The sequence below is a fragment of the Manacus candei genome, unplaced genomic scaffold (genome assembly GCF_025592945.1).
Source record: "Manacus candei isolate 608988 ecotype Guabito, Panama unplaced genomic scaffold, ASM2559294v1 h1tg000033l, whole genome shotgun sequence".
Classification (NCBI taxonomy): domain Eukaryota; kingdom Metazoa; phylum Chordata; class Aves; order Passeriformes; family Pipridae; genus Manacus; species Manacus candei.
Window position 1 is genome coordinate 10819992 of NW_026138081.1, and position 20924 is coordinate 10840915.

Sequence of the window (20924 nt, forward strand, 5' to 3'; positions counted from 1 at the left end):
GCGGCCGGAAGCGCGGGCGCGGCGGTGGCGGGTCCCGGCGGGGCGGCGGCGCTGGTGCCGGGGAGGCCGGGACCGACGTGGCCGGCCGGGGGAGGCGGAGCCGAGGGGCCGCCGGGCGGGGCAGGCCCGCGCCGAGCCGCGGCTGGATGGCAGCGGCGGCCCGGGGCACGGCGGCGGTGGCGGCGCACGGTAAGGGCGGGTGGCGGCCCCAGGGCGGCGCGGCCGAGGACGGGGGTCGCTGGGCCGCCCCCGCTCCGCTGTTGTGGGACGAGGGGGGAAAGCGGGAGGCGGGCACGGCAGCGCGGCTCAGCAGCTGCGGGACGGGGAGAGCGGGGCCGCCGGTGGCGGGACGGGACGGGACGGGACGGGACGGGACGGGACGGGGTGAGCGGCGGCGGCAGCGCTGTCCGCAGCGGAGCCGAGCTCGGCTCTGGCGGGGCCCGGCCCGGCCCGGCCGAGCGCGGGGCAAGTTTGGGAAGACGTGGCGGGGAGCGCCCGGCCGGGCCGCTGGTTCCGGCAGCCGTGTACCGGCCCGGCGGGACTGCGGGCTGCGCGCCACCCGCCCCAGGGCCCCAGCTGCCCACGGGCTCCCGGGGCCGGCATCCCCCCGGTCCAGCCCGCCTTTGCGGGCGTGCCGGGGGCTGGAGGCAGCCGAGAAAGTTTTGGAAGTCGGTCCTCCGGCGGACAATGTCGCGAGAGGGTCTCGGGCAGGGGGTGCCCCGCGGGACGCGCGGAGTTGGGGGGGCCGGGTCTGCGCGGCCACGGTGACACAGGGACCCCGGCGGGGGGCAGCTAAGGTGCTGCTCCAGTGAGGTGCGTGAACAGGGTTAATTACTATTTGCCCCCGCGGCAAGTATGTCTCACTTTGCATCGCTCTGCGTTCCTCAAATGGAAAACCCGCGCTGTCTGTCCCATCCGCCGCGATGTGAGACGCAACGATACGAGCGGGCCCGCTGCATTAGTCGCCCGCGGGCGAGAGCGGTGCCGGAGCCTGGCCTGGGCGAGGGCTGCGGCACCGGTGACGGGGCGGGAGGGGGGCGGTGTGCCTGGCCTCTGCCTCGGGCTGCCACGGAGAGTGGGCTGGGAGGAGAGAGATTCCCCCTAGCCCCGAGGGGAGTGAACGCCATTATCTGGTCCGCAAACTTTCCTCTTTTCATCCTGGGGATGAAAGGATGCAGGACGGGGAAGGAGTCGCTGTCTCCCAAACTCTAGTAGTGTTCACTCGATTTTAACTGCCTTCCTTGCCAGCTCTTAGGTTTGCCCGGCGTCTGTAATCTGTTCCCACCTGCGATACACTTATTGTTCTTAATTCTGTGCATCCCCTGCATTTAGCTGCGAAACGCTGTCATTTGCAGAAACGCGAGCCTCTGTACAAAAGAGGTTTTTTATGAGAGGGATCAAAGGGGAGGGGTCCCACCAGAGCAGTGCATTCCCTAAAGATGGGCAGTGACTCAGAGAGAAAGAAGTGCTCAGGGAGTACTGGAGACCTTTTGTGCCTCTGCTAAGGTAAGGGCCTCCAGGAGGTTTTCAAAGCTCTCCCCTGGGCTGATGGAGGGAGGTGGCTCATGGAGAATTTTTTGGCTGAAAATTATACTTCCTCCCTGGAAAATTAACTTTTTTCCCATTCCATGCAGTACTCTGTTGCAACTGTAAGGCCAGGCAACCAGCTTCCAGAGAAAATGCTTGTAAATAAGCCTTTTCTTTCTGATTTCTTCCACCTTGACAACATCTAAAATGTGTGGCAATGAGCAATTGCGCTGAGGCAGAGATGAAGCTGTATGGTCTGAGAAGGCAGAGTGTCTAGGAGAGTAGTAGATGGGTTCCTGCCAGAATAGTCATCGTGTCAATATTTTATTTTCTCTTTTCCAATAGGTTTTTGCCTTGGCATTTTAAGTTTTGTCTGTGTGTTCTCAGCCACTGCTAACTACAGAGGTGCTCAGTGAAGCAGGGTGAGGCCCAAGGAGCCTCATGGGTTTCCTGGCTTGGTGTGCAACCTCCCTCTGCCTCTGCTCAGGAGTGTGTAAATGACAGATTCTCATTTGTTTGTTCTTCCTGAACTGGGAAAGCCTCATGGTTATTCCAGTCCTGAGACCATTTCAGAAGGGGCTGAGCAGGCCTGAATACTCAAACACATGCTCTGGAGAGTGCTGCCAGTGGTAATGGTGACCAGGTTGTGATCCAGCACGGCTGGGAGCTGTGATGCCAAATGGAGCAATTGTCAAAGCTGATAAATAAACAATGTACTGCCTATTTCTCTCCCATGCATGTTCCTAAATATGTGATACAGCCTTCTTGATAAACATGTCTCTGTACCTGGTTATGCCTCTGCCTTATAGTGACCACAGATGTCTGTGAGAAAACCTGCAGGTGTTTTCTCTAAAAATTTCTCAAGATGTTCTCAGATGTTCTCTAGCTGAGTTCCAGAAACAAATGCTGTTGTTTAAAATTAGGAGTAGGTAGAGACTCTGTAGTGGCAGTGTATTATTTTCCTCCTCTTGAGTGTTTTTTCTCCTAGGACTACATCTTCACTGTGCCTCTTTATCCCCTTAAATATTTGTCTTAGCAGCAACCAGTTTAAATTTAAAGACTTTACTAATGAGGCAGAAAAACAAAGGTGCTATAGAGATAAAAAGTGCCTTTTTTTTTTTTTGAGCAAGTGGTTATGATGTGTTAGGAAGAAGCAATATGCTCTAAATAATTAACTGGGCACAAAAATCAGTTTAGGTATGTCTTGGGTGATACACTGAATTTCTCGTAGATGTTGTATAAACATCAGGAATTTATTGAATGAGATATGGAGTTGTTCTTGAGTCAGGAGGTCTTGGTGGTCAGGCAGCACAGGTGTAAAGAAATGTTCTGGTTTTCCCTCAGTGAGTAACAGGAGAATAAAGACCTGTTGGCCACAGAAAGTTGGCCGACACAAATGTGAGTTAGAGGAATCAGTTTTGTACCCTTTTATGCCCATTTGTTGTTCAACACCATACCTTTTTGGAGGAACCTGATCCCTTTTTGTTCTGGAAGAGGGACATGAAGCCAGGTATGCAGACCTTTTTCAGGTTCCTGAACATGCTCTTTGTCCTGTGTGCTACTGCCCCTCTCCAGGATTTTGATCACTTAGTCAAAGTAGTGTCCTTTGGGGCACATATGAGTGTGGAGAATGAGGTGCAAGAAATCGACCTGTTGGATCAATTATAGTGATTACTTTTCAAAATTGGTTCTCAAAAGCTGTGACAACAATGTTGCAGAAGAGACTTGTGCTGCTTCCCATCATTGCCAAACTGCAGAGAGTGGTCGGGGGCTTTTTGTATATTTATTGCCTCTTCATAGGCATATGTGTGGTTGTATAAATCCTGATTTATTTTTGCTGTGTTCCTCACAAAGTTTTCAGTCATTTTCCTCGTCTAATCCTGTCAAAAAGGACGAAGAGGTCTGTCAGGCCTGCTCCCAGGTTGGAAGGGGTGCCCGTGTATTTTAAAGGAGGAAATCCTGTAAACTGCAGGTTTTTTGCAGCAGCTAGTAAGCAGAAAGAAGACTGTGGCTGGTGGAATCTGCTTGAAGAGGCCCATCACCTACCTGCACAGATGCCCCTGTGGCTGATGGCTTTAACCTATATTGGTACTGTATTGGAACAGAAGAAACTCTGTTCAGTTAGGGGACAGCAAACATTTTGAGAACTTCCTGTCTTTTTTTGGGTTTGTTTTGTTTTCAGGGAAAATTTTGGGGGATTCTGTGGCATAATTTTACCCTAGTTTTGTGTGTATGTTTGCATAGCTGTAGGGGGGAGCCTGAATCGCCATGAGGGGAGCCAGAGGGCCTGGCAGTGTCCTAGGTATGCAATGTGCTGGAGCTGGGCAGAGGGCAGCATTTCTGGCCCATCAGGCTGTCCTTGCAGTTGTTACTTGCTCTCCAAGCATCAGCTTAGTTCCTGTTCACTTCAGTGTCTGAGTTGAATTGGTGCATGGAGTGCTATGAGAGATGAAAATGTCCCTTGCTGCCAAACCCCCATTCCTGTTGTTCTGAAGTGGTTATGCCAATAGTGATTTACAGCTGAAAATCTGCCCCTTTTCATAGGACCCTGTCAGCAGAGCAAGGATCTCTCCAGCTTACATCAAATTACAGGTGTAGGGCTGAAGGGACTTCAGAGAAGGCATCTAATCTTTGCAATAAAATACCATCTGCATCGGGTGTTTCTTTTGCTCAAAATAAAATAAAATAAAAACAACAACCAATGCTAGACATTCTGCATCATAGACAACCTGTTTCAGTATATCACCACTTTGGCACTATGTAAATTTGTTTTTTCATATTCAGGCTGAGTCTTGTTTACTGTATGAACTGATCTGGAAGAAGAGTTTAGCACTTTCCTCCTTTCTTGTGACTTTTAATATATGCAGACTGTTCTGTTCCCTTCAGTGTTATCTTTCTATGACTAAACACACTCAGGTCCTTCAGTTGTTTTTTCCAAGTCATGCTCTCTACACTCTAATTTTTGTTTCTTTCCACTGCAATGTCTTAGATTTTTGCATGTATTTCATGAAGAAGAATACGTGGGGCTGGGTGCAGTCTGTTGGTCAATGTCTCACCTGTGTGAGACCTACAGTGTCACTACTATTTGTCCCAAGATGACATTTACCTACTTTGTAGCAACATAAACCCACTAGCTTAGAATTAATTTCTCAGTCAATGTATGCTTTTTCTTTGTGGCACATTGGGCTTACTGTATTGTCATTTCTATTTCATTCCACACCTGGCCTCGTGCCTGCCCCTGCCCTGCCCTTAGCAGCCAGATCAAAACACTGCAATAAGACACCATAAAGTCCTGGGCTGGTTTGAACTTGCTATGTTGAGGGATTTTATTTTTTGTTGTTAAAAAAAAAATAAATGAGAGGTTACACAAAAAGTTTTGGTGGTTCTTGCACAGCTTGCCAAACCAAGACAGTATCTTTATTGATTCCTTCTTGCATCCCCACTACTGATATCCATGGTCACTGTGCTTGGAGACTGATGTTCTCCTTCCCAGGAGCAATGGGACCCTGTCCCTTAATTTTCTTTTTGATTGCTCACTGCAGCTGTGCCTTCCTCCTGCAGTGTTTTCATCCAGGGACTGAAACTGGCAGAGGGCTGATTCTTTAAAAAAATGGTTTTCCCTGCTAGTTTGTTCTGACGCTGCTCACTCATGGAGTCTGGTGTGCACATGGGGAGGTGATGCTTCATGAAGGGGTGGGGAAAAGGGGCAACACCACTTTTTCATCTGCAGTGAGCCCTTGGATTGGCTCCAACATCCTGAATTTTGTCTTGATAATTTCAGGTCCCTTTCTGTCTGGCTGTTACTTAATGCTTTGGTATCTTTATCGCTTTCTTATCTTATAGGTAACTACAAACTGATCATTTAATTTGATCAAGAATCCTTCAGAGGATTGAAGTTACTGGTCTGTAACTTCTTAAGTCTTCTCCCACCTTTTTTTTTTCCTTTTAAAAAGGTAGGTGAGGCATGATGCTTCTCCAGCCTTCTTGTGGCCTTCCCCTATTCCTGTAAATTTTCAAAGGTGGTCCTAATGCTTCAGAGATTACTTTAACTGTTTTTTCGCATGCTTTCAGGTGAATGCTGTTATTCCCTCTCAATCAAGAGCTGTTTCGCGAACATTTGTTAAGCTATTTTTTCCTAGCGTGCTATTTTCTCCCATTTCCAGATTAATTTTGCTTGTCACATTTCGCTTTTTCTTCTGGAGACTGAAGGAACGTTTGTACTTCAGCCTTTACATCATTTGCTTTCCTTTCCTGTTTGCCAATGAGAGTGTAATTATCTTTATTTTCCTCTTCTAACATGCTCTCTTCTCTACAGTTTTCTTGTGACTGCAGAGCTCTTAGTAACAGCTGTGCTGATTTTGACTAAGAGACCATCTAACCCAGTATCCTTCTTGGAAAGGAAAAAACCAGGACAAATATATATGATATTTTTAAAGTATCTTTCCAGTCTCCAGCTCCTTTCACATAAGGGAATTTCTTGACTCTAATGTGAGCTGTTTAACTATTAACAATCAATAGATTTATCTTTCTAGTACTTGCCCTGTCTTTTGATGAACCCATGTAAAATTTTTCATTGTTTTTGGAGAAGTACTACCACACAAGTTATTTGCTGATGAAGGGTCATATTTGTTTGTTTTGAAGTTGACCCTCATTGACTTCATGTGGTGACTGTCAGTACTTATGTCTGACGAGACGGTGAATAGTCTATCCATGTTCACCATCTTTACACTACTCATGAGTTTACAGACTTCTGTTATGTTGCCTGTCTTGCATCCTAATTTGTACATGGATGCTGTTGCATGGCAAAAAAAAAAGATTTATCTGGGTAGCATCTCTGGTCAATACTTTTTTCTGAAGCCTTGGGACACTGACGGGCAAGGATGAGGGTACTTGGAGTCCTTGTCCAGCCCACCTGAAGGAAGATGCTTTCACAAGATGTCTCATCTGCAGTTTCATACACCAATGATAAACAGCCTCTCTGTCCTTTAGTGCTGTGTTGAAATCAGGAAGAGTTTCAGATGTCCAGATGTATATGGGTATACATACCTGTGCTAAGACACTGAAAAGGGGGGATGGTGTGGCCAAGGCCTTTCTTCTGGGATGATGGGAGGGAGAGATGAGCACACTCTCAGAACTGCTCTCCCTTCTCTTTTCAGAGATTGGCCAGCCTGGCTGAGACCACTTAGCAATGACAAAACAAAAACTTCTGCTTGATGGGACTCTCTCCTTGTTTCTGATTGTGGCCTGTGGAGCTCAACAGGTCCCGAAGAGTCATGTTGCTGCTAGTTCTGGTTCGCTGTGTGAGAAGGAGGCAGAGTCCTGGGGAAACCTTTTCACCAGTGAGTGGCTGGACACTTGGATCTGTTCCCTCATCGGTTCATTCATGGTGGGGCTGAGTGGGGTCTTCCCCTTGCTGGTGATCCCATTTGAGACGGGAGCTGCTCTGCAGTCAGAAGGTAAACCTGCTACCTGCATTGGCCTTTCTGAAGCCAAAAGTCCTGGGATGTGACTGAACAGCACAGTAGTGAACAGGACTTTGTCAGAGAAATACTATTCTCTAAAATGGAAAGTCTGTTTTTGGTGCTTCAGTCCACACCTGAGAATCTGATAGGACAAATGTAAGCCCTGGATGGAGCTTGTACAAAGAGTATTGTTTTTTACCCTGCTTGGTCCAGGTCCCTCCCACACACTGCTTGCTGTCCCAGGCAAGTGGTGCAAGAGCTTTTTCTTGCATTCCATTTGTTTTGTGCTCTCTCCTTTGAGAACTTGCTTTGTGAATGCTTCCAATTTAGGTTTTTCTGTGCAAAATCGCAGCTGGAAATGTTTTGGCTCCTGGATGAGTCGTGATTAGTGTGGGGTTTTTTTGTTTGTTTGTCTGTTTGGTTTTTTATTTTTTTTCTTTTTTTTTCTTTTTTTTTCTTTAGCTGGATCACACCGTATGAAGCAGTTGTTGAGTTTTGCAATTGGTGGACTACTGGGGAATGTGTTTCTGCACCTGCTTCCTGAAGCCTGGGCCTACACATGCACTGCAACAACAGGTATGAAAGCCTTATATGCCTGGAAGCAGCCCATGCTATGCCTACTGCTACATTTTTTGAGTCTGTTCCATCTTGAAAGCACAAGACCAGCCAGTCTGGGTCAGCCTAAAAACTGGTCTAAGCTGGTATTCTCTTTCAAACAGTATATAAAAGCACATGCCTAGGGAAGGATGTAAGAACAATAAACACACATGTAGTACTTTGTCTTTGTACTCTGCAGTCCTCCAGAGACTTTCAGATTAGAGTACTTATGTTTAGTAACTTGCGTTGGTTTTCTTGTCTATCAAATTCCCCTATCTTTCCTTGGATTCCTGTAAGTCTCTGTTGATTTTCCTTTGTCCTTTCTGTAAGGAAAGGGAATGCTTCTTTAACCCGATGAGAGGTTATGAATGTGTATGTGGTCTGGTATATGAACTTGTGCACCATCTCAGTTGGGGATCAGGTGCGTCTTTTTTATAAATCTGTCCCTATAACAATGTTAATCCTAGAACCTTTTTCTTGGCACTAACTGGGGCCTCTCTGCTGGGTACTTGGATTTATGGGAGCTCATATGTGTTGCCCTCGCAATCTTTGCTCAAGGAGAAATCATGGAAAATTGACCATAGAGCCATAATTAAGAATGGAGGGTGAGGCGTGGGGGGAAGGGAAAGGAAATACAGGTCACAGAAACCTGTGTTCGCCAGCAAATGAAACACTGTCTGAGTTGGTATAGAATTTGTGGTATCAGTGTAACTCCTTCATCCCTCAGATAGCCAGGGTTGTTGAAACCTATAATGGTTGTGTCTCTCTGCTTCAGAAAACTGATGGCATAGAAGGCAAGTGTGGCTGCATCCCACCTGTTGAGAAATCAAGAAATCATTTCCCTGCTGAAAACAGGGGAAAGAAGATGAGAGAGGAAAGAAGATGCCCTGGGTTTCCCAGACTCTCTTGTACCTATGTCCTAGGATTTCAAATCTGCTGGGCCTTTAGTCTTCTTTCTCACAGCTCTAGCACCATAGGCAGAACCAGCTCTCCTTTTTTTACCCCTTTCTACAGTGGTTCCCAAATTACTCTGTCTTCCTACTCTAGTTTGTTTGCTTCTGCCAGACTGTCCTGAAGCATAAAGGTTTCCTTGACCCATGTAAACCTTGTTACAGAGTCATTCTTTTCTTCCATTGCAATGCAATCTCCATTTCTGCAGCCAGACTGAATGGATTATTATCTCACAGGCTTGGCTCTAATTGAAAAGGAAGTTTATAGCTTTGGGCTTAATAACTTACCTAGGTGTGGCAGAAAGGGGAAGGTGAGTCTGTAGCTCCACTAACAGCAGATTTCAAGTCAGAGCTTGCTGCTTAGTAGATATAGCTGGTGGATTTTTGTTGATGTAATCTTCACTTGCCTCTGGACCTCAGGGAAATTCACAGTGTTGTCAGGAAATATTTTGGGTTGTGCTATTGAAGAAAACGGGGTGGTAGCTCTCACTCTGAGTGACCTGAGATGAGGATATATGTTAGATCAAGAATGAGCAAGTTAAACTAATCTGCTTTGAGATGTGTTTGCTCCTCTTACCTTGGAGGGAGTCTTTCCATAGTCATTTCTTGTTTTGACTTGGAACTGCTGGTTGGGCTGTAAGGGGCGTGGTGGGTTCATATGTTTGAAAAACTATGTACTTAATAGAGACATGAAGATTTCTCTCTTGTCCTTCAGGAGAAGAGCAGAGCTTTCAGCAGCAGAAGACTCTGGGTCTCTGGGTCATCACTGGTTTCCTGACCTTCCTGGTGCTAGAGAAGATCTTCCTAGAGAAAGAAGAGAAGGACTACCCTGGTGTGGTAAGTTAGCAGCCCGAGGGGAGGGAAGGCTCTTATATTTGAAGCTCTGTACTAAACACCTCATCCACCTTATCTGACAGGCTCAGCAAATGATCAGGTTAACACCTTCTTTGAAGGTTATTGTGATGGACTGGGGAGAGCAAGACTCTTTTTCCCCCATTTCCTGTCCAGTTGAGTTATATTTCTGTGGGCAGCAGCTGCTAGCAGGATTGGCAGGCTCAGTCTCTTGTCCTTCTAGAGGAACTTGGCCAAGGGGGCATGACTCCAATTCCTCTCTCTACTAGTCTTGAGGACTAAGAGGTCTTTGCTCTTGTTGTCTTACGGTGCAGATGTCACAATGCTCTCTGAATCTGTCTCATTTTTAGCAGTTGTTATTAAACTGGGGTGCCAAAGCTGTTGATTTACATTGTAAGGACAAAGGGATTAAGGGTAAAGACTGGATTTCTAATCCTGATTCATGCTCATTCATCACTGAAAAAAAGTGAGTGACAAGTTTTTTCCCCTAATTTAGGACTGTGATTCCAAAGCACCAGCTGGAAAGATTTCCAATGGAAGTGGCTGTTCCTTGCCAAAGGTGGCAGGCCAATCCCAAAAAGCACGAGCTCAGTGTAATGGCTCCTCTCTCCAGTCTTGTACAAGAAACAACAGAATCAAGGTAAACCCATAAACTCACCTTCACATCTTAGTCAGGAATTGTCTGTGGAAAGAACTGTGCCTGAGTGGAAAACTCGATGTTTGAGTTGTGCTTGATTTTGCTCTATCAAAGTGTCTGTCCTGGTCACAGCAGGGAGGAAACAGCAGACTTGGAGAAAATCTACACTGTAGCTTATGCAGAGGAGGCAAAGTCAATATTATGAAGGCATAAGTCTGATGATGTGTGTTTTGTCTGAATTCTGATACCAAAATACAGAATTCCACGTTTTGTTTCTCTGTTTTTTCTAGTCAGTATATCTTTATTTGCTTAATTTTTTGTGCCATGATTTCTCTGTTCTCTAGTGCCTGCATTGTACCAATGTGAGCTGCATTTTTACTTTTAAGGCACCTTTTGGAAGTGTTTTGACACCTTTTGGAAGTGTGTTGAAGCTATCCACTGTAGAACTTAGAAGTTCAGTTTCTCAGATTATCAGTTTATCTGCTGCCAAAAAGGACTTCTTGTCCACTTCTGTCTCCAAAACTGTATTTCCCATCACTTCCTTTGCACTGGTCTCATCTGACCCCACAGTGAGCCTATTCAGGGAGCTAAACAGACTTTTTTCTGCACCCACACACCCACCTCCCACCCCCAGGTCTGTTTCTCTCCTATCTTAACTTCTTGAAGCAGCTTGGCATGTAGACAGGCAACCTGCAGTGCTGGAATAAGGGAGATCAGCAAGCTCATAGGATTGGAGGTGGAGGAGGAAAAGGAGTACTGTATCATTGGGAAGTGGATAACCTTTACATTGGCTTTGCTTTCAGTTTAGTGTTACTATCTTTGTACTGTGGAAACCCTTGTCTGGGTGCACATTACAAGTGAGAGAGTAAACAACCACTTTGGTGAAGGAGGACCTACAATTTGAGATTGCAGGCCCATAAAAATGTGGAAGATTGTATGAAAGTAACTATGAACAGAAAGTGTGGTTGCATGAACTAGCCCAAACCTGGATGTGTGGTCAGTCAGAGGCTCTTTTGTCTTTCTATTTTAAATCTGTTTTGCTGTAACTTAATAGCTCTTCCTACACAACATGAAAGTTGTGCTGAGATCACTGAGTATTTTTGATATCTGTCACATTCATGTAATTTTTTCAGAACACTACACAAAATGCAAGCTGCCACACTGGTGTTTCTAGAGGTGATAGTAGTGAAGAAATCAATATTACTGGGTTATGAAACATTGTGCCCTTATTTTAGAAAGGTTTATATAAGGAACTACAGATTTAAAGGATGGTTAGTCTACCACTGATTTCAAGTAGAAATGAAACACCAATAGAGGATATGATTGCTCAAGACATGGTCCTAATGTAAAAAAATAATAATCTAATTAATGCTAATTAGTATGATCTTATGGAAGATAAATTCTTATCAGCCAGACATTTTGTCCTGCCTTTTATTCAGTGATAAAATTGTTTGATAAAGGTAATGACAAACATATATAAAATATAACTTTTCCCCACATTCTAATAAAACTAATACTGCATGAAATCAACTTTGCTAATATTAGTTATATTAAAAATCAGTTATATTATCAATAGAGACTGGATTAAGGCAGCCCCCCTCAAATCTGTTCACTGGTGGGATATGATTTTTTTAAGTGATTATTTATAAAAACAGTATGTCTTCACATTTGCAGATACTACTATATTACATAAATGGCACATCGTGACTACATGAAGTCAGTGATAGCAGCTAAACTGAGTAACTTCACCAAAAGTGCTGCATTTTTAACAGGTTTTGATACATGCAAATATTAAGGAATAGATCAGAGAAAGAACACAGATCATATTTACAAGATAGGGATAGTTTCTAGAAAGTCAATGCAGTGGAAAAAGGTATGAGAATTACAGAAGGAAATTGTTTGAACACATTCTTCCCTTATGATGCTACAACCAGGAGGATGGGTGAGTTGGAAATAGTATGTAAGAGAAGAGGGGACAGTCCCTCTTTCTGTACAGCAATAATGAAACAACTATCTGACTTTTTCCAGTAGTGTTATTCCAAATATCCAAAATGTTACTGATAATTTGTAAAAGAGTCAGGAAAGAGATGAAATAAATATTTTAAGTTTGCAGTACATGATAAGTGGTTTCCTTTAGGTTAGCTCTGTCCTCATGACAGATCAAGGATAACTTAAAGTATACAAATATCCATGTAAGAGACATGACTAAATTTGCATAGTTAAAGCTATAGCAAACAGTAACAGACTAGAAGGTAGAGACAACTCTGTAACTGAGGGTAACTAGCCAATGGACCAACTTACCTTAGAGATAGCAGATTCTTTGTCATTTGTGGGCTTTAAGCTGTGATTTAAGATGCTCTCTATGAAGTACATTATAGCTTAACAAACAATGGACTTCGTGCAGAAATTGATGAGATTCTTTCAGTTGTGTTATGTAGAAGGTTTAGACAACCTTCTTTAGCTAGAGCCCTTCTAGCTTTAAAATCCTAACACATCTGTTTGCTCTTACAGACTGTTGTCGATATGCATGAAATAGAAGCTAATGACTTAATGCATGTAGTTTTAACTTTCTACATTTTGAGCACATGATCTGAATAATAGATTTTCTGGTAGGGTGGAAATTACCAAAACTACCAAGATACTCCTGCGTTATTAGCCTGTTTCCTTAGGCAACAACATAAGCAGTCATTCCATCTGTCTGTCCATCTGTTCTGCCCTTCATTTTCAATAACTTTTGAACCCATAATTAATTTTTCTTGAGTTCAAGAGAGGATAGAAGTCTTGAAGGTGATCCAATTTCTGCAAGTTCCATAAAAATCAGCATGGCAGTAGAGGAGGAATGCAAACTAATGCCTTATTATAAAACACTGTCAGAACTTAGCTGCTGTGTGCTGCTCGACAGGCCCACCTGGTTGGTAGCTTACTGGGTAAGTCTCGCTGCCCTTACCTGGTGGGGAGGTGGCTGTCATGCAGTGCAGGGTGGTGAAGGGGTGTGCAGGGAAACAGTGATGCTGGAAATGAACAAAGTAGGTGCTTGCATGAAATCCATAGCAAGACAGACTTCTTTGGTTCTACTATTCACTCAGAAACCCCCATTTTTTCTGCAAGCAAAAGGGGAAAGGTACTATTTAAACAAAGTCACCCATCAGGGCATAATGGTTAGTAAACTGTAAACAGTTGACCATTGTCCGCATATATATTAGAACTTCTGCTTTTTAGCTGCTGCTATAATTTGTCCTATCTTGAAAACTGCAGGTGGGAGGTTTCCTTTGCACACAAACACAGATCAGTTCTGTCCAGCATTGCAGTCTTTATATCCTCAACAAGTGAAAACGCTGTAGAGTACTTTTGCCTTGCTTATGCTTTCTTTTTCCCTGTGGCACATGGGGTCCTTGCTGATTTGAGGAAGTATGTTTTATTACACATTGACATAAATTCTGAAGCATGAACATAAACACTTCATCTGGCTATGCTCTTTATGAGCAACAAGAACATCCTATTAGGGATTCACAGAATGTAAATGTCAGAGACTCATAACTGTCAAATCAACCCAATTTATTTCTGAGCACTCCAAGGCTTTGCTTCTTTCAGTGACAGCTTTTGCCCAAGCCACTGACAAGAAAAAGTCATAATGTTTTAATCATGAAATCTATTTTTTCCCTATATGGTGGTATGGGAAAGCATTTTTGTGTAAAACTTCTGTGAATAATTATTATTATCCTGTGGAGAAAATGCAGTCACATAAAAAAACAACATGAAAAGGAGAATTTTAGATAGTCATATTTGACTGTCTAGGACTCAGAGTATGAAGAATGAGAAGTAAAACTGCTTTATTCTTGGGTCTGCCTTCATGCATCTATTTGTTTCTTTTTTTACAAAAGCATACAGGGACTTCTTTTGCATCCATTGTGGAGATGCTACTTAGATTATTACTTAAAACTGAGCTTAGCTAGGCTTTGCTTCATCCCTTATTGTCATATTTAATCACCAATGCACTTTTAAAAATTTAGAGCCCATAAAGGCCCAAGATTGTGAAGTAAAAGTGCCCTGCAGAAAGGTGGTGATCTGGAGAGAGAAATTTGACAGAAAGCCCCACCTGAGCCGTGGTATATAGATGACAGGAAGAAGAGATGCACCAAGCAGAGTTGATAAAAACAGGGAAGAGCAGAAGACCAAAAAGAGCTAATTAAATCCATCCCCACTTGTGCTTTTCCAGCTGAACTTTGGCATCTTACACTATGGTGAAGTAAGAGGTTGATGCCTCACAGTTTCTAGATAGTCTCTCCACTCACTGGATACTACCCTATATTCGGAGTTCTTGCAGTCCAGGGACAGCCTGGTATATTGGCTAGCACCTGGTTTGATAATAATTTAAACTGCTGTGCCATATAGTGAACTGTGGTATCTCAGGACCCACACACAGTAGTTTAAGTCATATATGATGGAAGAAAACCCAAAAACATGTGAGCTAAAGAGATGGGGTGATACCCTTATAAATCACTTTAAATCAAATACTTAGAATATGTCTTGAGGTGACCGTAGTTAGAATGATGGGGAAGTCTAACATGGAGATGGACTTGTGAGAAAGGAAGCTGCTTTATGCTTATAATTTTAAGAAATGTGTTTATATGCAAATACATATACATGCTATCCAGCCTTCTAGTAGGTGGCTTTTTGGTGACTGTCATCACTCTTGTTATTCTTTGTTAAGGGAAAGCAAACCCACAAGCACAAGCTTTTTTGGTACAATGTTTGAAGATTTATTTTGTTATAAAAAGCAGTTTCAGCAGCATTTTTCTGTTGCATTGTTCTTGCCAGCTTTTGAGGAGGAGATATTTAACAGTTGGATATTAAAGTACATGGCTTGAAAACAAGATCAGGCCATATCTGAAGCCAGTTACCTGTGTAAAGTAGTCAGTGTTACCTAAAATTGGTTCAATTTAGAATTAAATATATTCTTGCATTTTTGGCTTTCTTCTTTTTCCTTTCTCTTTTTCTATATCTAGAGGTCTTTGTCATTTGCACAAGGTAATTATTCTAATCTCAGACAATACTTACCTACCCTAAAACTTAGTTTACTCTAAAACCAAAAATTACATTTAATTTGTCCTCAGGCACTGACAGTTTAAGACCCTCAGTAGAAGTTCCATGTTCTGATGTTTCCCACCTGATTGTGACTGCATAACCTGCGTCTAAGCCATGTGCTTTCTTTTATCTTCTTACGTCTCTTCCTTTATCAGGGGCTCTTCCTTCTCTTTGCAGATTAGTGGATACCTCAATCTACTGGCCAACACCATTGATAACTTCACACATGGCCTGGCAGTAGCAACCAGCTTCCTGGTTAGCAGAAAGGTAAGGTTTCTGTGCCCAGCTGTGTATTGAACTGGAGAGGCCTTGTTTCAAGTGTGATGCAACATGCAGAACATCCAAAGATGTAAGGAGTTCCCTCCTATTTTATGGAGTTTTCTGAGAAAATGCAGACTACAGTAAAAACCAACTCTATCCTGATCCTCTGATGCAGAGCTTCTTCAAGCCTGGGACATGTTAGTCATTTGGACTGGCACTGGGGGAAGGATTAGCTCATCTACTCAAAAGCCAGGCCAGAAATAGCCTTGACCCCTTACATGATGAGGATGGTCACTTCAGAGACAGGGACATAGACAAGGAAGAGATGTTTAATGCTTTTTTTACTTTGGTTTTCAACACTGATGATGGGCTGTCGGGTTCCCAGTGCCCTGAGCTGGAGGACCATGACTGTGAGAATGATAAACTCCCAGTCAACCCTGAACTTGTGTAGGATCTGCTGTTACAGCTTGATCCCTGTAAGTGTATGGGACCTGATGGTGCATGGGTCCCCTGTATGGGACCTTGGATGAATCCAAGAATACTCTGATTGTTTCCTAATCACCTTCTCTCTGCTGCAGGTTGGGTTCCTAACCACAGTGGCCATTCTCCTGCACGAAATCCCACATGAGGTGAGAGGGCTTTGGATCCTGCCATTGTGAGGGGAATTACAAGGTGCTTCACCTACTAAGAGGAGGCCTGGGTCTGGTTAATATTTTCTTGTCCTTTTGAAAGCTGCTCCCTCTGGGAAACTGACAACATGGAAAAGCAGAAGCAGTCTTGAAGCGCTGGTCTTGCTGTGAATGCAACAGCCTTTGTGACTGAGAATTTAATATTCTTATTTATTAACTGTCAACTCTTGGTTTTCTTAGGTTGGAGACTTTGCAATCTTACTTCGGGCTGGCTTTGACCGCTGGAGTGCAGCCAAAATGCAGCTTTCCACAGCTCTGGGGGGAATTCTAGGAGCCTGCTTTGCAATATGTGCTCAGTCACCAAAAGGAGCAGGTAAGGCTCCCTGTGACCTCTGGAGTGGGGAAAGGAGGTGGTTGTTGTCCCCACGTGTGTATCTTCTTTTCCTTCAGTGTTGTCTCCCATGGCTCTGTCTCAGTAATAACAAAAGCTTCCTGTATTTGTGCAGGTGAAACAGTAGCCTGGATCCTCCCTTTCACTTCTGGAGGATTTCTGTATATTGCCCTGGTAAATGTTGTGCCTGATCTCCTGGAGGAAAAGAATCCTTGGTAAGTGCTCCCTCCTGTTCTGCTGCAGCAATTTTTGCTGCCAGGGAGCAGGGATATAACCCTCCCCTGTGCCTGTTCTGGAAGCATGTGAATGCTGGCTTTTCAAATCCAATGGGCAAGGCTGGAATCAAAATAGACTGCTGTACTATGGGACTGTTGTGCTTATGGGACTACAAAGACCCTCTAAACCACAAGAACCTTTAACTGGGTCAGTCCCAAAATATTGTGCTAGCACAGTATGTAGCATGACCAGCTAGAGAGCAAGTTCCTCAGAAACATGTCCAGTTAGGACAGCTGCTGCCCTGTCTGTCTTTTCAGCTTCTGGCACGTACTGGTTTAGGGACTATCTGAAGCAGGGCCCCATAGAGGTGTGTATGTCTGTAACCACATGTGAATCTATCCTTCCCATGCTTCTCTCACTCCTTTTTGACCTTATCCATTAGTTCAGGCTTCTGCAATCTCCCTTTGGCAGAAAGTTTGCATAGCTTTACTGCACTGTGTTAAGTGATACTTATTATTTGGTTCTTACACTCTTGCTTATTGATTTTTTTTTTATTAGATGTCACCGTGGTGCTGTGTCAGTAGAAAATAATAGTTTTTTTCTCTTTATCGTTCAACATTTCGTAGTCTGTCATTGTATCCCACCTCAGTCATTTCTCTTCTGCACTGGTGTATATATTCCAGTATATTTGGCCTCCCACCGTGTATTATTCTAGTTTCTTGCAGTCTAATTAAAGCTGTAGCAGCTCCAAATCCAGCTGTACTGCAGTAAAGGCCCTCTCAGATCTGCTGGCAGAGCTGCCCTTGAATGTTCCCCTCTATTTCAGTTGTAATGAGACAGGCAACTTAAGTGGTTTAAATAAGATGCCTTGGCTCACCTAGTTAATTTTGACTGAAACATTCCTCAAAAAAACAGTTCCACTCCTCCTGAGGAGGCAGGAACTTCTGGTGGAGAAATGTTAATGACTAATTTGGGAGTTTGCTTCTGGCTTGGTAACCTCTTGTGCTGGCAGAGGTTGTTGCCAGAGTATGCAGAGGTGGGAGGTATACAGTCACTTCAATCCAGCATAAACCTGAGATAGTGCTAAAAGAATGGCCAAATTCATCATCTTGCTTTTGTTTTTTTTTTTCCTTTTTGTAACTATGGTTGTTAGCTGGATGAGATCCCTAAAGTGCCTATGAACATGATGCAGAAGTGTTGGTTCCCTTGTGAGTGAGAGGACAGGAATATATACCTGAAGCTACAAGACTGAATCAGCTTAAGTTGATTTTGAAACCTGGAGTTGGGCCTTGCAGCTGAGTGGAACAAGTACATGTCAGTTTATAGACAACATCTTTGCTTGGGGTGCTGGGAAAGAGTCTTCTCAGCTGTGTTAGTGACTTCACACAGCTGTTGTGTTCTCCATGCATAGATTTGAAAGAGCGAAGGGCAAACAACAAATGATTTGAGAGTCTCTCTGCTGTTGCCTATGGGAATTGGTCTATGGCTCCTCCTAATTTTACTGTTTCTTTCCCAGGAACTCCCTGCAGCAAATTCTGCTCCTGTGTACAGGCATTATAGTCATGGTGCTACTTGCGCTCACAACTGAGTGACCTCTGCGCAGACCTCATGATGCCTCCCAGAGCCACCACAGTGACTCTGAGCTGTTACAAAGCAATAAGGAACACTAATGTTATTTCTTACGTGTGTGCGTGCAGATCTGGCTGCTAGTATGAGAAGCAGGTGAGAAAGAGGTCTGGGTGTGCAGGACTTCATTCCCTGGCTCTTCTATTCCTGTTCTGCTAAAATCCACACATCAGGGCTTCTGTTATTTTTCTGATTGGTTGGGTTTTATGGAGCAAAAGATACACTGGGGAGAAATGAACTGAACAACTGCTCCACAATGAATGAATGATATTTCATTCAGTTCGTTCTGATGGAACTGCACCTCCCAAGCTCTTGTGTGAAAACAACAGAGGCGATTCCTGTAGCTCATGAAGACTAAGGACTTTTCCTACCACTCTAATGGCTGGAGGCAGAACAGGGATTACAAAGCAACAACAAACTGACAGCTTTAGCCAGAACTCCCTACCCATGAGAAGTTGATGGTGCTATGAGATAGAGGGGAAAAGACCCTTTCCAGCTTGGTCTGCGGCTTTTTATTGACATTGCTTGTTCCTAAAGGGTAGTATTAGCCTCAGCAGTCCAGCTCTTTTGGTCTATTTTGTATTTGTTTATGTTGAAATTGAGCCAAAAGCTTGAGGCACTTTAGGATAGGTCACTATAATTAAATGACTCAGCTTGGAGATTACTTGCCTCAGCCCTAACCACTCCAAAAGCCAACACAGCCTGTTTATCTGATAAATGATTAGTAAATGTTTCTTCTATTGCCATACTACCAGCTCACCTACATCTGGAAGGAAAGACATGTAGCTGCTGTGACTGAGCTCCCTCTCCTCATAACCATTAGTTGAACACAGCTCTGAGCTTGCTCTTGAGACCTGAGTCACCCACCATCTGCCCCACGCCATATTTCAGAGTTTTCTTGAGGTGTAGCATGTTAGCCCTGCCTGACATGCTACAGCACCCCTAGACTGTTATGGCAGAGGTAGCTGAACACTACAGCCTGGATAGCAGCTGATAACTCCTGGTTAACTTTTCCTCTGTTCAGTGTAGACTATTTAAGAGCATGCTGTAACCAAAAGCAGAGATGGTAGCCTATTTCTGGGCTTCTTACCTCACAGTGATGTTCATCTGTTGGGGATGAATGGATAAGGAATAATACTGACAGCTCTTAAATGGGAAAGCTGAAACTGCTGGTGAAAATATTTTAAAAATATTTTTATAGAAAAGTTGTGTGCTAGGTAAGGAGAGAAAGGGATATGAAAGGGTCACGATAGGTATGCTTTAAGAAGAGTTTTCTGTTTTGTGATGCTTGGGATAAAATTTTTGGCAATTTGAGACCAATAAAAATAAATAAAATTTCTAGTGCTTTCCTGCATCCCAGCTCACAAGGCTGACCAGGCCATAATTCCATAGGCATATTTTATTGCCACAGAGATGTGCACAATTACTAGATCATCTCTTCTGCAGAGCTTATCCTCGCTTTGCTTAAATTTGTTTAAAAACAGGTCTAATTGAACAGGTGGAGTCACCGGGCACAAAACAGGTGCCCCAATGTCAATTGCACCAACTTAGCTCTGTCTTTAAACAGCTTTTGTATATCAGTACAACTCTCCAACCTGCACAAGGCCTTATCAAGAGGGTTTATGCCTTCAGAGGGCGATTCGGGTCAGAGCAGCGAGGCAGGTATGCTGCTGACAGCAGAAGCATTTACTTTCCTAAGAGATTCCTGAACTGTTGACACAGTTCTTTTTTATGACAGCTCCTGTCCTACTTTTCAGCAAGTGCTGGAAAGCTCATGCTTGCAGTTCTATCTGCCCAGGAACTGCTGCCTGAAATTTTTTCAGCTTTCCTTACCCTGGACTTACAGCAGTAACTAATTTCACTGCAACAATGAGGGAGGCTTAGAGCAATTGTTTTATTCCTCTTTACAAAGTTGCCTTCCTATGCCAACTACTCTATCATTCAATTGTCTGAAGGTAGCATCTGCTTCCCATTTTCCTAGAAGGATGATTAATCCAATTAGTCTACAGGGACCGGCTGGGTATGCTAGCCTCTAGTTCTGGCTTTGGGGGTTCCCCCTGCCCAGGGACTGCAGCTAAGTGGACCCTGAAATGGGGCTCTGGAGGAAGCAGGTTTGCACAGAAAGATGTGCCTGCTGTTTCTCAAGATTTCTTTCCCAAAATAAGGCTGACATTTAAGTTGAGGCACTGCCAGGTGAGTGCCCATGAGTTGGCGTTGTTGCATCAGCACTGAGCCTTGCCAAGACTGAAAACCACAGTCAGGATTTTGTACTCAGTGTTCAGGAATGCAAAGTGGATGACACTGAAGAAAGAATTTCAGAGCTGTTTTTCTTGGCTGCTACCATAGGCCTGGATAGTCTGTGGTTGTTGGGAAGATACCCTGGTAGGAGGTAGCATGGGGCTTGTGGGAGGGAGGGGCTTGATAGTTTTCTATGTCAGCCCTGGAGCTGAGGATGGAGAGCCTTGGGAGGAAATGGAGCATCAATCCACCACATTTGTCACTTTTGGAAATACAGAGAGAATTGTATTTTCTAGCTCTATTTTTTCAGCTGCTCTTATTCATTTCCCACTTCATCTGTATTGATCTGCTCTTCATGGAGACAATAGAGATGAAATAAATGGTTTTCCATGTTGGTTTATGTTGTTGGTTTTTTTTTGTTTGTTTGCTTGTTTTGTTTTGGGGTGTTTGGAA

General features: G+C 43.9%; 1 protein-coding gene across 2 annotated transcripts; it reads left to right on the top strand.

The window, feature by feature from the left end:
- The first annotated feature begins 101 nt into the window (after positions 1-101).
- On the top strand, positions 102-20864 carry SLC39A13 (solute carrier family 39 member 13). Of its 2 annotated transcripts, XM_051792078.1 has the most exons (11): positions 102-189; positions 5371-5480; positions 6684-6983; positions 7452-7565; positions 9252-9373; positions 9885-10028; positions 15288-15377; positions 15950-16000; positions 16241-16373; positions 16507-16606; positions 18124-20864. In XM_051792078.1, exons 3-11 carry the CDS (start codon positions 6716-6718, stop codon positions 18197-18199), a joined length of 1098 nt encoding a protein of 365 aa, XP_051648038.1. In that variant the 5' UTR covers positions 102-189; positions 5371-5480; positions 6684-6715; the 3' UTR covers positions 18200-20864. The 2 variants fall into 2 exon arrangements, with proteins under 2 accessions (XP_051648038.1, XP_051648039.1); XM_051792079.1 differs by lacking the exon at positions 5371-5480.
- The last annotated feature ends 60 nt before the right edge of the window (positions 20865-20924 follow it).